At 40.1% G+C, this 20,915-nt stretch overlaps 1 protein-coding gene across 6 annotated transcripts in view; it reads right to left on the bottom strand.

Moving 5' to 3' along the window:
* Positions 1-20,915, bottom strand: part of VRK1 (VRK serine/threonine kinase 1) — a 110,660-nt gene that overhangs the window by 43,258 nt on the left and 46,487 nt on the right. For all 6 annotated transcript variants that reach the window (XM_019750667.3, XM_019750666.3, XM_019750663.3 and 3 more), the window contains one exon: positions 2,933-3,097. In XM_019750667.3, coding sequence (XP_019606226.2) covers positions 2,933-3,092 — 160 coding nt within the window. In that variant the 5' untranslated portion in view covers positions 3,093-3,097. The remainder of the gene's footprint in view (positions 1-2,932; positions 3,098-20,915) is intronic.

The raw sequence follows: 20,915 nt of genomic DNA, 5'->3' as shown, positions 1-20,915 counted from the left end.
CATTCTCACACCATTGGCCCTTTATCCTAAAGGCAGCAGGGAGACATTAAGGAAATTTAAATGGAAGGTCACAGGATCTGGTTAGCAGGCTAGGTCACTCAAGCCCCAGTGTGAGCAATGGCACGCAAAGGGACAAGACTGAGCAGAGAAGATTCATCGCTAGAATGAGAATCCAAACAAGACATGAAAATGACCTGCACTGATAGTAACAAGGCAGTGGCAACAAAGGTGGAGAGAAATGAATGGGTCTGAAACGTCACTCGGGTAACGCCCCAGGACTACATGAGGCACAAGGGACAGCAGTGAGGAGTACGCGAGAATGCCTTCCCAGTGTCTGGCCTTCCCAGAGGGCTGTCACTCATTCAGATAGTCCTCTCCTGATTCCGAGAGGATCCTGAGATGGAGGAGGAAGGCCTGAACTCTAGACATGCCTGTGGGACATCCTCGGGGAGGTCCCTGTGAGCCACCGGCTCTGGGCCTGGACGGGGAGATCACGCCCTAGGCTACAGACAGAAGAACGGAAATCAACAGTACAGAGACAGTCACTGAAGCCATGAGGCTGGATGAGATCAGCGAGAACACACAGAATGAAAAGTGAGCCAAAGAAGGAAAGCTGGAGAACACAGCAGGACCTGCGAAGATGGCAAGCACAGCCAGAGAGGAAGGAGGAAAACCAGAGGTGAAGGTACACTGTCATGAAGACGATGGAAGCCATTTTTATGAGAGGGAAAGATAAACAGTAGCAAATGCCGCAGAAAACATCCAAAGAAAACTCAAAAGCAATCTGTTTAGTTCATGGGCAGAAATTGCTGATGACCGTGAATATATGGCTGTCTTGGTGTATCAGCAGGCAGAGAGAGAAACTGGAGGAAGCAATATTGAAGCAAATCCCTTCTCCAGATTATCAATACAGTTTTACAGAAGCAAAGGTTTGTCACAGAAATCTTTCATTTTAGCATTTTCATTAAATGCTAAAAACAACTTGCTATGAGATGGCACTTTCTGATCATAAATACAAATAAAACAGTTACACAAAGCAAGGTCCAAATTTGCCAAAGGTTGCAACAGCAAAGTAACAAATGTGAAGAACCTACTTGTTTAAAGACATGTTCCCATTCCTAAAACAGGATGTCCTAATTCACACACTCTGCAGTAGAGACAGTTTATGTAATCTACCATCTCTAAATTTCAAGGCCAAAAAACATACACCTGGCTTACATAGCTAGTAACCTTTCGTGGTTTATGAGCATTTTCACCTTAAGTCAGAGACAGCCTCTGAATGGGTTCTCTGAACAAAACTAAAGAATCCACACCTATTTCCCAAAGACAAGTGCCACTGACCTAGAGGAACCATATTTATGAAACACAGTAAAGCAGTGGCTTTCAAGCTGTGTTTCATCAACAGCTATGATTTCATGTTTCCAGAGACTGTGTCTCACCAACTGTAGCCCATGGGTCCTGGAAGGGGTTGAGTGAGACCCCTCCAGAGTCAGAGCAGCTGCTCTTCTATCTATGTCAGCGGGTCTCAAACTGGAGCATCAGAATCACCTGGAGGACCTACCTGTCCAATCACAAAACTGGGCTCTGTCCCTACAGTTTCTGATTGGCTGGTCTGGGTTAGGACCTGAGAATTTGCAGTTCAAAGAAGTTTCCACATGACGCTAATCTACACTATTGGTATTCTGAGAAAGACCTTGCTTGTAAGAGAAAAAGGGTTTGTGGGGACAGAGCCAAGAGTGCAGTTTCCAGGTTCTCGGCCTCACATGGAAAGGTGCTGGCTCAGGTAGTAAATGGCCATCAGCTGTGATTGGATGGCCATCAGCTGTGGCTAGTTGGCCGTCAGCTGTAACCAGTGAGCCATTGGCCACTAATATAACTGCCGTGGCTACACTAGCAAAAACTGGGGGCTAGCAAGAAGATGATGGCTGAGCTAGCAAGCGCAGATTGCAGTTAGCACGGCAGATTGCAGCTAGCAAGTGAGGTGGGTTGGCAGAAAAGCAGACAGCAGGTCGCACGTCGCGTGACTCCAGCCTCCAGTGAGACTGCGGTGGTGTGACTCCCCTACCTATGGCTCTGTGGGTGTTCCTTTTTGGCCTAGCCGCATCCTGCATTCTTATGTGGGGAACAAGAGCTGAGACCCCGCAGGCCGCCCCGTGTGACAGGGTTCCTCTACTAAACATAAAATTTTGCAAACCTCCATGGCAAAAGTTAAATAAGTAATGAACTAAATGAATCGAGATTAGAGGTGGGGTAAGAACGCAGAATGGAAAACTTAGGATTATCAAAAGCAAAAATGAATTGTGTTGCATCACTATAATATTCTGGTGAAGCAGACAGAATAAGAGCAATCACATAAAATATTTTGAAATCAATAATTTAATTAACCTACAGAATCTCAGGGCTCCCCAATGAGTCCCCCAAAATTTCAGGGCAAATATGCTAATAGCATATTAAATCAGACCTACTAGGCAGTTTCTAGGTCATTCTCCTAATTCTACTACAGTGACTGTAAGGGTGGTCTAGAAGGAAAAATAAATCCACAACTACTAAAGATCTGAAACTCTCCAAGTTAAACCAAAACAGAGGGAGTAAATCATAATTGGGCAGAGGTAGGGAAAGAAAGATTTACATGGCTTTCTTTGTATCTCAAACAACATTAAGACGATAAAGAATACCTTAAAAATCTAAAGCACAGCACTCGCTAATGACAATATTACAGATATCTTACCCTCTTTTTCTACTGTGATTAAATCAATCATCATCTTTTCCACTCCTATGTCAGAGATGCATTTTTGCCTAACCACACAATATTAAGTTGACTGTACATTATTAGGAACAGCCTGTAAAAGCTCATAATTGAGAAACTATTTTTACTTTAAAAAGCACATAAATCTTTGGATTGACAATTAACTGGAAGCAGTCATCCACTTACCAAGGTATATACAACCAAAGCCACCTTGGCCAATGGGTGATCCTAGTTTCCATTCCTTTTTTGACAAGTCGGTGATTATCTCCCCAGCTGCAAACTGTTCTGCAAGACGTCTTTTTGCAGGGCCCTGCCTTGCAGCTTGAGCTGCTTTAACACGAGGCATTTTCACTATAAAACAAAGCAACAATCAGAATTATAATCCTAGAAGTGTTCAAAACATTTTTCACTAAGAAAAGTTTCTGTGCAACACAGATGCTGTTCAAATTCCTACTTATTCTAAAACTTAAAAGGATGTGTGATCTAATTTATAATCCTACTTGATTATCTTTTCATTTTGAAGAGGAAACAATAAATAAAAAGATATATGCAATTACTTTCAAAAAACACTAGGGGTGTCAAAAAAATGTATACAAGTGGACACTTTGGTCAATGTTGCTTGAGCAATAGTTCGCTGTAACCAGAAGCGTCTGGACGCTGATGGCAACCACTTTGAGCACCTCTTGTAAATGCAGAAATCAAACGTTGACTTGTGTTCATCTTTTGTTATCAGTATATATTGAGTATTACAATTTTAATACAGTTTTCCTTTCTTAAAATGTGTATGTATTTTTTTGGCACCCTATGTATTTAGTTTTAAGTTCCAGTGGTATAATATCTATGACTGAAAATCTATTTAACAACAAAACAGAATTGCTCTATAAAGTTGACAGGGAAAATTGCATCTATTTAGAATGCACATTTTATCATATATCAAGATCAACACCGATGTGATAAGAACACAGTACAGAGACTGAAAACACAAGACAATTAACACAACAGGAAAGGGAACAATTTTCTGAACTGAAAAGAAAAAATTGTGAAGCTACAAAATGAATGGTCACAGCAAATACATAAATCAACTCAGGATGACCAACACTAAGACATAGCCTACTAAAATTACTAAATTTAATAGTAAAAGAAAACTCTTTGAGCACCCAGAACAACAACAAAAAAAATTATATTTTATAAGGAAAACAAAATCAGATTGCCATCATTTTGACAGCAACACTTTACACCAGAAAAAAAAAAGTAACATATTTAATACTCAAGGAAAGGAAACATAAACTGAAGATTTTATACTCAGTTACATTTCAAGTATAAAGACTTAAAGTCTTATCAACATGGAAAAAGGGAATGAGAATCTACTAGAAAACAAGCCTCAGATCGCCAAAACGACTAACGTAAAAACTGATAATGAGCAGAAAATACATATTTATTTGTAGAACCTGAGACTTAACAAAGGCTATAAAGGAGAGGGTAGAATTCATAATGGTATATGTTCTATTAATGTAGATACAGTACAATTGTAAAAAGAATCGGAGAACTTAAGCAAAAAAAGTTACTTTCCAGTAATACACATTGTGGTGATACTTGGTTTTGTTAACTAAAGCTATTGTGTGCACAAATATGGAATAATTCAAATGAGTAATTATGTGATGTTTTAATTCTATCATCCTCTTGTGTCCTTAAAAATAAGGATTCAAATATGGAAGAAAAGGAATACAGATGAAAGACAGAAAAGGTAAGATTAAAAATGTGGATATTTGGAAATATTTTTAATTCAGAGGTATTTTATCTTTTACAAAAACCACACACACACACACACACACACACAACCTTGTATTTCCCAGCCCATTAACAAAAAAGCTTAGAAACCATAACCAACCCAGTAGCAATGAGCATCCCTAATACACAAATTGTATTCTTGAAATACCACTTCTTGTTAAAAGAAACCAGGTTCCTTGAAGAAATGACTGATTCCACGTCTGGAGCTGAAAATGTACAAGGTAGACTGGGAACATCTTTTCATTTCTAGATGTCAAGGAAGCTATCAAAACCCACTAGAGTTATGTCAAATATGTCTAAGGAGCCAGCCTCAAAGATGCTTCCACTGACCAAAGATGGGCCATTTTGAGTCAATAAAGATAATAAGCACAACAGATTAAAACACATAAAATGGATGAATCCAAAAGTTTATAACAGTAAGAAAACCTAAGTGGTCACCTCTAGGGAATAATAGAAAACCACTCAATTTCGAAAAGTGGTAAATAAAGGGAGCGAATCAAGCATTTATATTTTCTTTCTTACATGAATTGTACCACTGGGTAGCCAAATAGAAGGTGAAGAGAAATTTCTCCTCACAGAAAAATTTCAGCTGATGAATGACTGAGCATGGTTTCGGTTAACACCATTTCTACCCACTAATGAGTGAATAAATCCAGACATAGAGCACTGATAGCTACTAACATCAAAATATGAGAGAAATCCAGGTATTAAATGCCTCCCGATAAAAGAACACACCACTACCCATGAAGTCATCTTGCCAAAAAGAAAAACAAAATAATCAGAGCCTGAATCGAACCAAGCCTACCCCTTCCTGGATGTGAAGAGAACAGAAGAACATGAACTGTCACGGGAAAGCAATCAGCACAGCCCTCACTGTGGGAAACCCTACAGGACATAGAATCCCATTTCTTCAACAAAGAAAAACAAGAAGAGATGGGGAAAAGAAAACTACATTTTTAAAACAACGTATCTAAACCAAAACAAAATCTGGCATATCTAAACTACAGTGCTCAAGAATGCACATTTGAGTGATAAAACTCTAAGGAAAAGGAAATGACTACCATAAAAGGCAACAATCTTTGGAGAAGCATAAGAAAGTTGTGATTAGGACGGGGCACAAGACAGGACAGGCTTCGGTCCATTTCTTACCGTGGGTTGTGGTGATAAAAGTACCTTGTAACTCATTAAGTCTGTATTTGCTGGATAAGGTTTTCTGAGTTGTGAAACATTTTATGGTTTTAAATATCAAAAAATTACTGTTCCTATAATTAACAATCACCAAGGGATCAAAAACTAGAAATGTTTTTATATTCCATGAGCTTGTCCAATCACACAAACAAATAAAAAAGTAAAATCTGTACTTCATTTCCTATGAACTACTGGTAGCCTTTTGCTTTTTAATGTAGAGGCACTTGATATGATATTACAGAAATTAGCTCTTTGTATCGCAAATAGTCTTCCCAATTTGTCTTTTGATATTTATTTTGAGCTTTTGGATTTTACATTATCCTTAGAAAAACCCCACCCAAATTACTTTTTTAAAATATCTTCCATGTTTTCTTTTAGTTCTTTTATGGTTTCATATTTCGCTGGTACAATTCTGATCTGTCTACACTTATATTGGTATAGGATATAAGGTAGGAAACCAGCTTTTTCCAAACGATTTATCCAGTTTTTTTTCTTTTCTTCAGTCCCTCATACACATTAGGGAGACCCACAGTGTTGTGGAGGAACTTAAATACATCATACTAACCCAAGCAAAGTAAGTACAAAGTTCAGATAAGTCATTCAGTGTAGGTCCTAGATTACCAGCTTCTTTTCAAAAAAGAAAAAGAAGGAAAAGAAAGAACATCAGATTTACTAATTAGGATTTGAAACTAACTTTATGCTTGGGTGAAAACCTCCCCCACACTTAGGTCAGCTCCACATGAATGAGAAGTCACTGAAATATACTCTGCTGCTCTAATGAAAAGAGGCCACTACGACACATATTTCTCTAAAATGTCCCTAAATGAAAAATCTTTCCTTCCTCCTGTCGCTTCTCACGAGAAAAGACGTGGAGGCCTCCCTTCTGGAGCCCCTACAACCTTAGGCAGGGCTCAGGCAACCGACCGCATGTCAGTGCTAAAGGGCCGGGTGCAGGGGACGATGGCACAGATTAATAAACATTTGGTCAAGTAAGACATCTTTTAAAATGCTGAGACACAAAGACCTCAGCAAACGCAGCTAGTCCGCCACTTACGTGTACCCGGCAATCGAACGCAACCATTCCTAAAACAAACGAACAAATCATACCTAACAACCGTTCTGATTCTTACGGTGTGCTGCTGGGTTCTATTTGCTAACATTTTATTTCGGACTAAAATTGATATTCATAAGTCAGGCTGGTCTGCAGTTTTTTCTACTAGATTTATCTGTTTTGATACCAATCTTAACGCTTACTTCATAAAGACTTCAGAAGCTTTTCTTCTTTTACCACAATATAAAGCGTTTCAACAGCACTAAAATGATCTAGTCCTTAAAGGTTTGGGAGGCCTCGGCTGTGAGAGCCCGACAATACCAAGCGCCGCTCCGGTCCGCAGTTCTGACGCCGCACACGGGCGCAACCGTTTTGAAAACCTGTCTGGCAGTAGCTGACTGACCCAACAATTCCTCTTCTACAGCGCTACCTAAGACACAGGAAAACATGTCCATCAAAAGACATGTACAAGAATGACAATAGCGGCTTTATTCAAAACAGCCCAACAGGGGAAACTCACGTGTCCATCAACAGAAAAGTGTATATAATAAAATGGAGGAAGCTCCCAAACATCATGTTTAGAAAAAGCAGTCAGACATAACATACTGCACGAGTCCATTTATATGAAGTGTAATAATAAACCGAATCATGATGAATGAAGTCCAACAGCGATGCCGTTTGGGGGAGGACACGAGTTAGAATTGGAAGAGGAAGGTTTCTGGGGATCAGGTCATGTTCTGTATCCCAATCTGAGTGACATTTAAACCGTACGCTCACTCATCAAAATTAATCAAGTTGTGCACTTATGATGTATTTCATTGTTTTTTGTGTTTTTTTTATTTATGTAAAATTAAAACAGTAAATTACACAAGGCATGTTATGACAGTCAGGGTCCAGACAGGCAATAAAACTATACAAGCAACTTAAACGGGAATTTAATATAAAAAAATATTAATTTGTAAAAGGTGGGCGGCTCCTTAAAGGGGTGAAAGAGAGCTCTAAGGGACACAGGCGTAGCGCGCACAGGGAGCAGTGACGATCAGCAAGGCTAAGGGAGAGCAGTTCACAGCACAGGCTGCGGCTCCAGCCCAACGGCCGGGGGCAGAGCTCTCGGGGGTGCCAGGGGGCTGGGGCACAGATGGAGCAAGAAGCTGCCTACTGCGGAGCTACAGAACGTCACGGAGAGTAAGCCTGGCTGGCAGCCACACCTTAAGAGGGAGAAGGAAAACAAGAAAACAAACAAGCACCCTGAAACACGAGAAGCTCCTTCCCCTCCAGCCCTGCAGTGTCCCTCCCTCACCCGCTATTGGCAAAACCTAACATTGTAATGGAAAGGAGAAAACGTTTCCAGGGTCTAGCTCAAGTGTCACAAACAGAGCAAAGCAAGGTGAATTCGGAGTTGAGAAGCTATAAATCGGTGCCATGCAGGCGTGTACAGCGAACTGCTCCATGTTCCACATGCACACACATGAGCGACCCCCTGGATCAAGTCGCAGACCATCTCATCACACCGGCAGGTTTCCTGGAGCCCTTCCTGCCCACACCCACTCCTGTTCTCCCACACAAAGAACAGGCTGTCCCGTCAGGGTGTACCCCTCACTCTGGAGAACCCCGCCCTGCCAGCGCGGTCTGAGCTGCCTCCCACCTGGCAGTCCCGTCAGCATCCTCCCCTGCCCCTCCCTGACCTTCACTGCATTTGGCAGCCCCTCTTATGTTCTGGTTCAGGGTTACAGAAGTGCCCCAGTTTTAGAGAATATGAAACCTCTGTTTCTCAATCTCTTTGTTCCTTTTCAGGTAATTTCTGAAAAGAAGAAAGAATTATTTAAAACCAGAAGTCCCTAATCAAAGACTATAATAAATAACATAACCATAGCATTTGCTTTAGTTAAGTGAGTGAATTTTCTAAAGAACTTAAAATACTAATTTGAATTAAACAATTGTGTTAATACCTTATAGGTTTCTTCTAACTAATGAAACCAGTATCTACATTAAGGTTTCTATTAAAAAATACACCGAAGAGCACAGAGCTCGACCGAATTAAATCTTTCCGCCTAACTTCTGTCCACTGGAAGCAGAGCCAATCCACTGTTATGACAGCCAATCCGACAGAAAGGTTTCAAAGAAAGTTTGCATCACATGCTCCGACCACTCCTTTTCCCACTGATACCAAATGAAATGCAGATGCAAATGAAAAGCGCATCAAAATGCAAATCAACACTGCCCTTTGCTGAAATCACTCACTGGCATATTCCATATTAGCATATTCACCAAAATTTAATTGTAAACAGAGTAATTATGGTACTAAAGTTATTAAATACACAAAGCAAGCTTGGAACTATACATATTCAAATTGAATTTCAGAGGCAGATCAACTTCTATATCTGAAACAATATCCTAATTAATAGTCAGCTCTGATAATGGTCCTGTTTTTCAGATAACATTCCAAAAAAGTTCTTCTGCGAATATTAAAATAAAGTTTTGTGAAGCCATTTTTAAATTTTCAATAGCTATATTTATCACAATATGGTACTGTATTTAGACAACTGGCATTTTTCAAGTCCTGGATTCAAATTTAGAACAATTTATTTTTTTAATCTTCTGCTGAAGAGACGAAAAAGCTTGAATGAATCAAACAATGCCACTTACCCTTGGTGAGTTCTATGAATTCATCACACCCAAACTGGAAAATGACAATGCTGTATAAAGCTGTTACACACTGGATGCCTAGTCATAAATTTCCCCTAAAATAGGAATACACATAAGTTCTTTTCAAGGGTCATCATATTTTTATGAAGTTTTCTTTAAAGTCATAAGCTTCTCTGATGTCTTTAAACTGCAGAGAGAAATGTTGATTCAAAGATACTTTTGCAGGAGCTGGATCACTCACCATTTCATTAACGTGGTACCAACATGGTCTTATCTCCACTCTTCACAGCGTAAAGCTTTTTCTCGCTCCCCCCCCCCATCTATGTTTACTGAAATCTTTTCCACACCTAAAGATCTCTCTTCCTCAGTGGGATATGACCTCTGGTTTCAGCACTGTTCTTACCTCTCATTGCATTTGATAAATGTTCCCTGTAAGTGTATAAGCTCCCTGGGTAGAACTGTCTTACAATACACTGCAGCTGGTAGGAATTCAATAAATGTGTAAAATTAAACAGCAAAAAGGTTAAGCGTTTTTTTTCCCCTCAAGTACCTGACGCCTAACTTTATGCTTTAATAAACATCACCCAGCTGCAGGAGATATTGCTACTCCTTTTAAAAACCCAGCAACTGAAATTTACAATGATTATGTTGAACCCTGTTGATTCTCCTCAAAACTAGAATCCCCCTTCCTAGTTCCTAATTCTAAACAGATGAACTCATGTCCTAGTTTAGAAGAAAAACAACCCAGCAGCTTCAGGTGGGAATTTTCTATCTTTCCAAGACCCAAACCCACAAACCACCTGCACCCCCCTCAAGCACAACTTTGTACCCACCCTAGTTTCCTTGTCTCCCATCACAATTTAGGAAAGCCATCCTCCTCTATCAACACCAGGGCCTTCTCTGCCTTGTATCCCACCCCCTCCAACCTCCACGGGGCTTAAACTATTAATTAATCCTTCTCTCATATATTACATCTCCCTCAGCTAGATCCTTCCCATCAGCTTCTAAATACGCTCATGGCTCAGCCATTTTTAAAAAAATGTTTAGTCCCTCTCCACGATGACCCTTTCTTCTCCCTTTCAATGATGCCAAATGTATTAAAAATTGTCTTACAGACATTTCCTGTCTCCTCACTCACCCCACCACTCCCTCGCCTGGCCTCCACTGCACCTACTCTCGCTAAGGGCGCTAAATCCAAATGACACTTGGAATCGTCTCATTTGCCCGCTCAGTGCACTGTCACTGTTGTTCATTCTTTCTTTCTTGAAACACTCTCCTCCTTTGCTGCCACAACACAACACTGTCCTGGTTTCATTCTACTGTTTAGGCCACTCACAGGCTAGACAATTTGGGAGACACAACGAGTAACAGCTTATTCTTTCAAGGAGCATGTTCTACTTTTTGATGTCCAGTTTTCCTGGGTTGTGTTTCGTTGAAAAAGCAGACCACCTACACACACTTCCACAGCTTACACCAAAGTACAAGTTTACTATGAGACTAAATTATATAAAAGGAAAACTTTCTTTTAAAAATTTAGATCTTTGGAAATAAAATTAACACTTTGTAAGCGGGCATTTTCCCGCCAAATCGCGTCGTAACGCGGGGCTTTTTTGACATTTTCTCACCAAAATTAGACTTTCCGTAAAATATTCATATCTTTCGATCTATTTGATATTTTTCTATGAAACTTTCAGTGTTTTAGTTTAAAAAGAGGTCTCTATTTATTTACTTTGCAAAATTTTTGCCGGTTCCAACTAGAGGCGATATGACGAGTTTACTCGTTTCCCACAAACAATGTGTTAAGAGCCTTAAAATTAAAATAGAGGCATATACTGAATTTAGAACTGACTGATATGTTTATTCCTTTAAACTAACAGCTCAAGGAAAGAGTTTATAGTCTCGAAGCGGTATCTGTACCCCAACGTTCACAGCCGCATTGCTAACAACAGCCAAACGGTGGAAGCAACCCAAGTGTCCCTCCATGGGTGATGGATAAACAAAATGTGACCTACCATACCATGCAATAGTAGTCAGCCTTTAAAAGGAAGAAAACTCTGACACATGCGACATAATGGACCTTGAGGACGTTACGCTAAGTGAAATCAGTCAGTCACAAAAAGACAAATGCTGTATGATTCCACTACTGTGCGTTGTCAAATTCGTAAAAACAGAAAGTAGAACGATTGCTAGGGTTCGGGGGGGGGGGGGGGGGGGGGAGGGGAGTTGTTTAATCGGTATAGTTTCAAATTTGCAAGATGAGCTGTTCTGGAGATTGGTTACACAGCAATGTGAACATACTTAACACCACGGAACTACACACTAAGAGATGGTTAAAGTGGTAAATTTTATGCTACGTGTTTTTTCCCCACAATTAAAAAAAAGAATTTACAAATGCAATCGATAAAACTGACATAGAAATTAAACTGAACCAAAATAACACTAACATACTCTTGGTGATTACGGAGTCACCCCCGCCCCCCGCCACACACACACACACACACACACACACACACACAGTTGGAAAAGTATTACAAGTGGTATTATTCCAAAGGTTGCTCTATAGATGCTGATTACATAAATCTACTAGTTACCACAGCCATAAATAAAGCTTAAGGGTAAATTACGTGAATTTATGAGGAAGAGTAACGGTTTGTTCATTCTCTCCCTCAGTGTTTACTGAGAATCCGCCATGTACCAAGCATGGTTCTAGGGACTTGCTGTACTTCAAGGAACAAACGTCCTGCCCTTTTGGCACTTACAATCTAGCAGAGACAATAAAAACAAACATAACAGACAGATGATCTAATATTTTAGAAAATGTAGGTGCTATCCTTAAACCCGAAGCACGCAAGCAGGTCCGGGGGCACAGGGCGGGGAGAGCAAGGCGGCGGGGCGGCCTGCAGTACTAACTCACTGCCCGCCGGCGGCCTCACCGAGCAGGGCAAGTCCCAGCAGAGACTGGAGGAGCTGAGGCCGCTGGCCGTGCGTACCCAGGGCAGATACTCTAGGCAGAGGGATGAGCAGGGCAAAGAGCCTAAGGGAGGGGAGGGAGGGGCAGGCCTGGCACCCAAAGAGTACGGGTGCCAGCGTGGCTGGTGTGCAGCGAGCAAGGGGAAGGGAGAAGTCAGAGAGGGAACACGGGAGCCCAGGAGGCCACTGTAAGTAACGACGGGCTTTACCAAAAGGGTAAACGTACTTCTACAAAGTCGAGGAACAGGTATTATACTTGCATTTTAATTCGCAACACTTCAACCAAAATAAAAATCATACTCTGAACACTTGAGTCACGAAGAATTCTCTCATTAACCAATTTCTCACCAAAGTTTTTATATTTATTTCTTGCTAACCCGTATTACTCCCTTCTCAAAATCTATTCCATCCTAGACTGAACTGTTTAAACTTGATACAAATCCAGAATTGTAAGTGCCTTGTTACTAGCGTCACTTCACGGTAGGAATGGCTTTCTAAGGGCTGAAATCCCATTCCTACAAAGTAGAGGTCAGGACTAGGCCCAGTTCTCCCTTTAACTTAAATATAAGTAACTTGGTAGTGCCACTAGAGTAAATGGTTTGCAACTTTTTGACAGGAAATAGAAAAACTTTTACCATACTACACCCCTCTTTAATTTAAAACAAAAATGATACAGAGTCCCATGAAATTCTGTATCATTACAAATGTGCTCGTGTAACTCCTGCTTCATTAATTCATTTGCTCAACGAATACTTATTGGGCACACACAAAACCCTGCCCTCATTGAACTTACATTTTTATTTAGGATAGATTAATTTTTAAAAAATTAAAGCATACGCTATATCCAGTGGTAAAAATTGCTAAGGAGAAAAATGATAAAGTAGGGACAGAGAGTTTGGGGAGTGGGGTGAAATTTAAAAGATGATCTGGCAAAGCCTCACAAGAAAGTGACATGAACCAAAGACCTGAGGCTCAGTGAGGGGAGCTAGCCGCGCAGTTATCCAAAGAACATCCCACAGGAGGGAGCAGCAAGTGCGAAAGCCCCGAGGCAACAGCTCGCTCAGCTGGTTCTAGAAACAGCAAGGAGGCCAGCACAGGCTGGCAGACAATTAGCTAGGGAACAGCACTGGCTGACGTCACAGACGGGAAAGGGCACAGCAGTGATGACGCCCAGCACACAGGGCGCTATGCTCAGACTTCACGTTTTCCAAGATCACTCTGGTTGAGGCACCAAACAGACTGCAAGGGGCAAGGCAGAAACAGCTACGTCATTACAGTGGAGTTGCCGTCCCACTGGAATAGCCAGTGACTGCATTCATCCTTACTGAATAGTAAGTATGTCAATTTTTTAAGAACTGTCCTGACTTTTACCCACTAAACAGAGGGGTACAGAATAACCTAAGAGGTTTTCTTTTATTCTTTTAACTTTACACAAGCTACCCTCCCCCACCTCCGCCACCCCTCCAAAAAGAACAAGTCTTCATTGCCAAGTAGAAACAATTGATATTAGGGACAGATGGTCTAGGAAACATGCTAATCACCTCTTACTCTAGATTTCCTAAACTCTATATTTACCGCAATTTAGTTCACCAGGAAATTAAACACTTGAACCCATTTATTCCAAAGGCATTTATAAAACAGCTCCAAAGTATGTGCTGGAAACTGTATGAGGGGCTGGAAATACAAACATGAATGAAACGCAAACTTTAGCCTCAAGAAGCTGCACTTACTTAGCTTCATGCAAAAACACCATCACATAGTTATGATTTAACATTACACCATCAGCTTCAAACAAGGCTCAATAAAAAGCCCTCCCGCTGAAGGATGTTTCTGAATCCTTGATAAAACTATTTATTAAAGACAGTGAGCAGCTGTAGAAATCTACAAAATCAAACTCTGTTAGTTTCATGGTAGGAAAAAAAGTGCCTCTTCCAGTGATGTAAGTTTTTAAGATATGAAGAGGTATGGAACTCCTGTTTCCTCTTTTCCAAAGAGTGCCAGAAACTGCAGAGCAGAAGTATAAACTCAGTCACGCAAGGACCCGCCGTCCGAGGCAGTACTGCTCAACCTTGGCTATCCATCACAGTCGCCAGTGGAGCTCTGAAACAGTCAAGCGCTGCCCCACACGCGCCCAGCGTGTGTTTCACGGCTGCACAGGCGGCTGCGGTGCACAGGCTGGGCTGCTGATCCAGATATTGTGCTACATCTTCCTTTCTTCACTAAGTCATTCATTTCAAGGTAATGACTCTTACATAGAATTCTATTGGATTACAGAATTTTAATAAAAGCCCCTTCCAGTTCATTTTAGAAGACGGGTAAAATATATAAATTAGTGAAAGAACTGACACAGGACAACTCCCCTCCAAAAAAAAATCACTCTTTTCCCATCCCATCCTATCCCAGGCCAAAATCACTCATTTGTATTCCAAACTTATTACATTTGGGATTAAGAAGTACTTATCATTTTGGTATAAATGGCTTCCTGCAAAACTACAGTAAGTTAAAGAGAAAATCAAACAAGAGATTAACTGGTCAACAAGGAACTTCCTCACCTCTTTTGCTAAATTACATCAGGGACAATTTGAGAGCAATACAACCAAAGACAATTCCTTTACAAAGGAGTCAGCCAATCAGGAGTTGATTAATGCATTTGATTAGCGCTAAGAAATCATCTGAAAAATAAAACACTGACTCTTGAATTTATATAGCCACTTCCCAATAGAGGGTCTTCAGATATTTACTTCATTTTGTCCACACACATCCTACAGCTGAGACAGAACAGTAAGGATATCCATAGTAATAAAAATATACTTATTACCAATACCTTTTAACATAAAAACCTGAAACACAGGAAATTAAACTGTTAGTTCCTGTTAGGGACACCCAATTGGTCCCCAGGTTTCACTCAGGGAACCATGCATATCAATAAAAGCATGAAAAACATTCACGCTATATGGTACCTTTAGTAACATAACAAAATAAGAGACAAATATAACAAACCATAAGAATACAGAAGTGAACCTACAGAAATAATGATCCTATAAATTCATAGGTTTATTTCTGAAAAACATTAAGCTAAACTCAAACTGTGATACAATCTTGAGAAGTAATTGACACACTAGTCAGGATTTCACACCTAAGTTGGAAAGAACTAGGTGAAGACTCATGCTTCTAACTGAAAAACAAAGTGGGTATCTTCAGAGAAGAAAAATTTCTTACTGGCCATAATTTTTTTTTCACTTGTATTAGGAAAGTGACTGTTACATTACACAATTTTTGGTAAATATTTAAAATACAGTATCAAATGTACTTCCTCAATTTTAATTTCCTTTAAATGATTTCTAAAAGTTCTAAAAGAGGAGCACTAACCACAGAAATGATTTTTCACAGTAAAGAGCACACAGTAGGTTGCAATTTCAAACACAAGCCCAAGATCCCTCGCTGTAACCACTTCCTCCTGAAGGGAGTGGTCTGCGGAGCCTCTGCGGCACACTTCCTTCTTCCGAGTTTTGTTGTGGTGGTGAGATCCATCCCTGAGTCCTAACAGGTCTCCAGGAACCAACCATGAAGACAATGCAGTACATTCTTTTATCTATTTGTACAGAGATTGGAAGCTAGAAACTTCCTGCTCTGCCTATGCAAAGGCGCGCGACCTAAGAGGTGAGCAAGTCTAAAGACTTGGACTCAAAGGAATGTGACACTTGCCTCCTTGGCCCCTAAGCCCTAAAAGTAAAGAGCAACAAGGAACGCTTCTTTATGTAAAAACTTCCTAAGATAAGAATCTCTGCACTGTGCTGTTAATATTCTTTTATAACACTGAGCACATTTTGACAATTTTGTAAATGATAGATTTCCTATTAGTTCTCCTATTTGGGGGGCAAAACTAACTACCAAACTTTGTTTACTGTCACTTCTCTGGGTGCTCACTATTAAATCTATGCAGGATAGCTACTGAAAAACATTTTTCCTTATATATTACAGCGGAGCTCAAAGGGAGAATATTTCTAAATACTCTAAAAGGAAATTAGGGAGACAAATAAAACAGTCAAAATATATCAGAAGCATACCACACAGTCATTAAAAAATTCTTGATGAAAATATAGAACTTTTCAGAATCTGAGAGACAAGGTTTCTCTAAGCAACACACAAAATAAAACACTCAAGACATAAGGAAAATTGATAAATTTGACAAAATAAAAGTTAAAATTCTCCACAGCTAAAAAAAAATACCGTAAGCAAACTCAAGACAAAAAATATCTACAAAACATGTGACAAAAGTATTTTTAGAAGCCTTTATTATAACAAAAAAGACAAAAGAAAAATGAAAAATGACACAGAGGCAAATTCACAGAAAAAGAAATGCAAATGGCTTTTAAAAAATTCGTATTAGCAGACTTTTCAAATACATACAAAATAGAGAAATTATATAATGAATTCCCATGTACACATCACCTAGTTTCAACAATTATCAACATGTCAAATTTGTTTCCTTTGTATACCCTAGTCCACTAGACTCTCCCAAGATTATTTTAGAACCCCACACATCTTATCATGTAAATACTTCTAACAGGTACTTTTCAAAATATAGCCACCATATATCACTGTCACATCTCACAAAATTAACAGTAATTCCTTAATATCTAATAAGATCAGTTGTCTCAAAGTCGTCTTCTTATAGTCGATTTTTTAGTCACTGCATCTGGTAGATGTGTCTGAATCTCTCTAATCAATAAGTGCCATCTCCCTCTTTTATTTTTTCCTTCCCCTTGTCATTTAGCCTGTAAAATTGCCCACAATTTGAATTTTACTGATTGTGTCCCTATACTGTCACTTATATTGTCCCCTGTAATTTTTGTTGTTGTTGTTGCTCAAATTGTCCTATCTCTGGGGTCAAAGCTCTTGAACTGAAGACCACCAAGAACACACCTGTACTGTAGGTTGGGGGCTTAGGTTGGGTAGTGAATCAGCTGGGAGAACAGCGGGACAGCTCAGTAAGAGAGTCCTTAAGCACGTATTATAGGATGGGGGCTTAGGTTGGGTAATTTTTGTGGTAGGGTCAAGAGAAACAGAGTTCCTTTAAATTGGATGCTGTCAAAAAGTGGGGTAATTCTATGTTTGGGAATCTCAAGGAATCTTTTCTAAGGGAGGGGAGACTAGAAGGAAGCTGAAGCCGTCATTGGTAAGGAAGCAGCAGTCACTCATTTTGGCCAAGTGTTTTGTGGGTGGCACGGCGACCTTGGTTTTGTTTGTGTTTTGTCTCATTTTATCGTGATCTCAGAGAAACCTTGTCTGAAGTCCGCTGTGAGTGTCTGCATTTACCCGGAGAACAGGACCCGTGTGTGAAGGCCACGCCAGGGCAGCTCTTCTCTCTATTCCTCTGCACTAAGCAATGGATGCCCTTCAGGTTGGCCACTGCGTCCCTCTGACACGACCCCAAGTCTCCGATGTTGTCCTTATTCTCTATACAACTCATCCCAGGTTCCTATACATATGGAATGGTCTCCAAGATATCATTAAGTGAAAAATGCAAGAGATGAACCATGTGTAAAACATTTCTATGTATATAAAATAAAGGGACCTATTATTCATATGTTACATATGTGTAAAAGCCCCAACATTTTGATAAGTAAAAAGACAGAAAACCCAATTTGTTAAAAAACAGGCAAAAGACCTGAACAGGCACTACACAACACATGACATCCGAATAGCTAACAAGTATATGAAAAGGTGCTCAGATCACTAGTTATCAGGGCAATGACAATTAAAGCCACACTGAGATCTACATTTTCATCCTGCCTTTTGGCCCACCCCTTCTTGGTCTCTTTGTTGCCTCCTTTCTGCCCAGCTACTGTTCACATTGGGATTCCCCAGACTTCCATCCTCAGTCTTCACACACACACACACACACACACACACACACACACACACACACACACCCCTATCTGCTATGTGCTCAATCTCAGTTGAGGGCATCATCACCTAATTGTTCTTCCAAGCTAGAAACTTCAGAAATGGCCAAGATTAGGACTGCAGTTAGCTAAATCCAATAAAAAGAAATTTCACAGGATAAACATAAGCTCTCATGGTTGGACCCCAAAACTAGTGCACAAAAACAGAATGAAGAAGATATGGCTTAGATAAACCTGGGGGTTTTGTTCAACTTTAGGTTGAATGAATGATGTGGCCATCAAAAGGATATAGCTGATAAGAATACAGTTTGTAGAAAGGTATTCTTTCCTGTATTCATAGCAAAGTGTTGTATCTAAAACAACAGATGCAACTCTAGTTTTCACCAATCAAGCCGTGCCTAGAGTACCGCATTCAATCCTAAGCACTCTAGTTGTAAAATGGAATGAAATCAGAGGGAAGCCACCAATGTGGTGAACTGACCGAAATCATGCCTTCTAAGGAACAGCTAATGAACTAGATGGAGATATTTCAACTCAAAAAGACTGAGCAGACCTGATGACGTCCTCATATATGTGAAAGGACGTCGTGTGGAACAGGGGTGCAGTTTGTTCTGTCTCCAAGACAAAATCAGGTAGGAGAAATAAGCAGACTGCCACTCAATATAAGAAAGAACTTACTAACAATCAAAACTTCATTAAGTACAGAATAGGCTGTCTCTAGAGCAGTGGTTGCCAACTAGGGACAATTTTGTTCCCCTGGCCTGGGATGATGCTAAACATCCTAAAATTCAGAGAACAGCGCTTCACGGCAAAAAATGATCCATCTAAAATATCACTAGTCCCACACTTGAAAAACCCTGTTCTAAGGGTAGTGATTCCCTGTCAGTGGAGGTATTCCATTACAGACCAGACAATGTGATGATATCCAGGACGTAACTTTCAAGAACGACAGGAAATGAGTTGAAAAAAGATTAACTGTTTCAGATAACTCTCCAGAGAAAAATAGCTTCAGGGATGTTAAAGTGAGGATGATAAACATTTACTGGACACTGACTGCGGGCCAGACATTCTACCAAGTGACGAATGTACTTATTTCGGTTAATTCTCACCACCACCTATGACTTCACAGGTATTTTACTTTGATTTGATGGTAAAAGTAGGCTGCCCTAATGTCACACAGCAGTCAATATTTGAACTCAGATCTACCTGACTCCAGTTATATACATCACTGTCCAAACCATAAATATTAAATGACATTCAACATTTTTGTAGTCTAGAAAACAAATGAAGCAACACATATTCTAGAAGTAGTGGACGATGCCTAAAAAGGTTCGTACTCACTGCAAGCCTAGCTGGCTAGGAGAAGGGGGAAAGGATTATTTGAAGTAGTCCTGTGATGGAGGAGAGAACAATTATCCTGACTGTCCCCAGTTGCCCACTTCTGTAGAGCCAAGAAGCTCTTACATACCCACGGAATCTCAGTCAGAAGCTGAGATTAATGATGACATCCCTTTATCCATAGGCGTGAACGCTCAGGATGGACAGACGTTTGAACATCCCCGACTGGGAATCCTGCCCTTAACAAACACACGAGATGCAGATACACGGTTTCTTGGCTGCCTACACTCATGCCCATCTGTCAGGATGGCACTGTGCCTGCTCACATGTTGGTCAAACTGTCACTAGGGCATAGGTGCCAAGCAATGATAGTTTTAAATGGGCAGCTTGCATAGCACTGTAAAGAGCTTGCTCTTCTGCAGAAAAAAAATGTTTCTGTGATAATACTGAAGGGTTGCAATCACAAGAGAAATATGGTTGGTCAATCTCAACATTTCAGTGAAAAATGATCTAGACTATTAGAAAGAATCAGACTAAGGAAATTAAATCAAACAGAAAAGGTACTTTGAAGACAAATAAGTGGTTGCACCACAGCTTTTCACACTGCCAATCTTTAATTAATACACATCGTGGTAATCTGTTACGCAGTAAAATCCTTTGCTCAACAAGTCATCATTGATGATTTTTTTTTAATGGGATGATATTCTTTTCCATGTTCTAAATTAAAAAGTAGAAATGTACTGATATTTAGTATTTTGTCATTAAATCACTTCTATTTGTTGAGTGGTTATTTTTTAAATGACAGAAGTCTAATCTATATCCAAGATAATCATTTACTTCTGCACAAAAGAAAGCAGAAACCAAATAATAGTCCCACAGAGGAATAGGGGAAAAAAGTATAATTTGTTCAGGGGAAGAAATCAAGAAATGAAGTGGGCGCTAGACAAACAGAAACTGAGTACTTTCGGTCACAGTAAGTTCGAACTCGACAGCTGTCCCATCCCCGACAATAATGTCCCTAAACTACGTCTAGGTTCCCATTCTACCTTTAAAGATGTTTTGAACCAAAGGCATTAAGTATCTGATGTCCTGACTGCCTGGAAATGCCCCCCTAGATTAGAGCTGCAGTTGGAGCCATTTGTCCCTCCTCAGTCCTCAGCGGTTTTGAAGACCAGCTGGTCATCATCATTCTCCGTACAGTTCTTCACACACAAGCATCAGGACAGACTGATTAAATAACCCGAGTCTCCTCTGTGCCATGATAAATAAAAGGGATTCC

This window comes from Rhinolophus sinicus, chromosome 3 (assembly GCF_057876585.1).
Source record: "Rhinolophus sinicus isolate RSI-liver-muscle chromosome 3, RSI-T2T, whole genome shotgun sequence".
NCBI lineage: Eukaryota > Metazoa > Chordata > Mammalia > Chiroptera > Rhinolophidae > Rhinolophus > Rhinolophus sinicus.
Note: the sequence above shows the minus strand (reverse complement) of the source record. Positions and strands in the feature narration are given on the sequence as shown.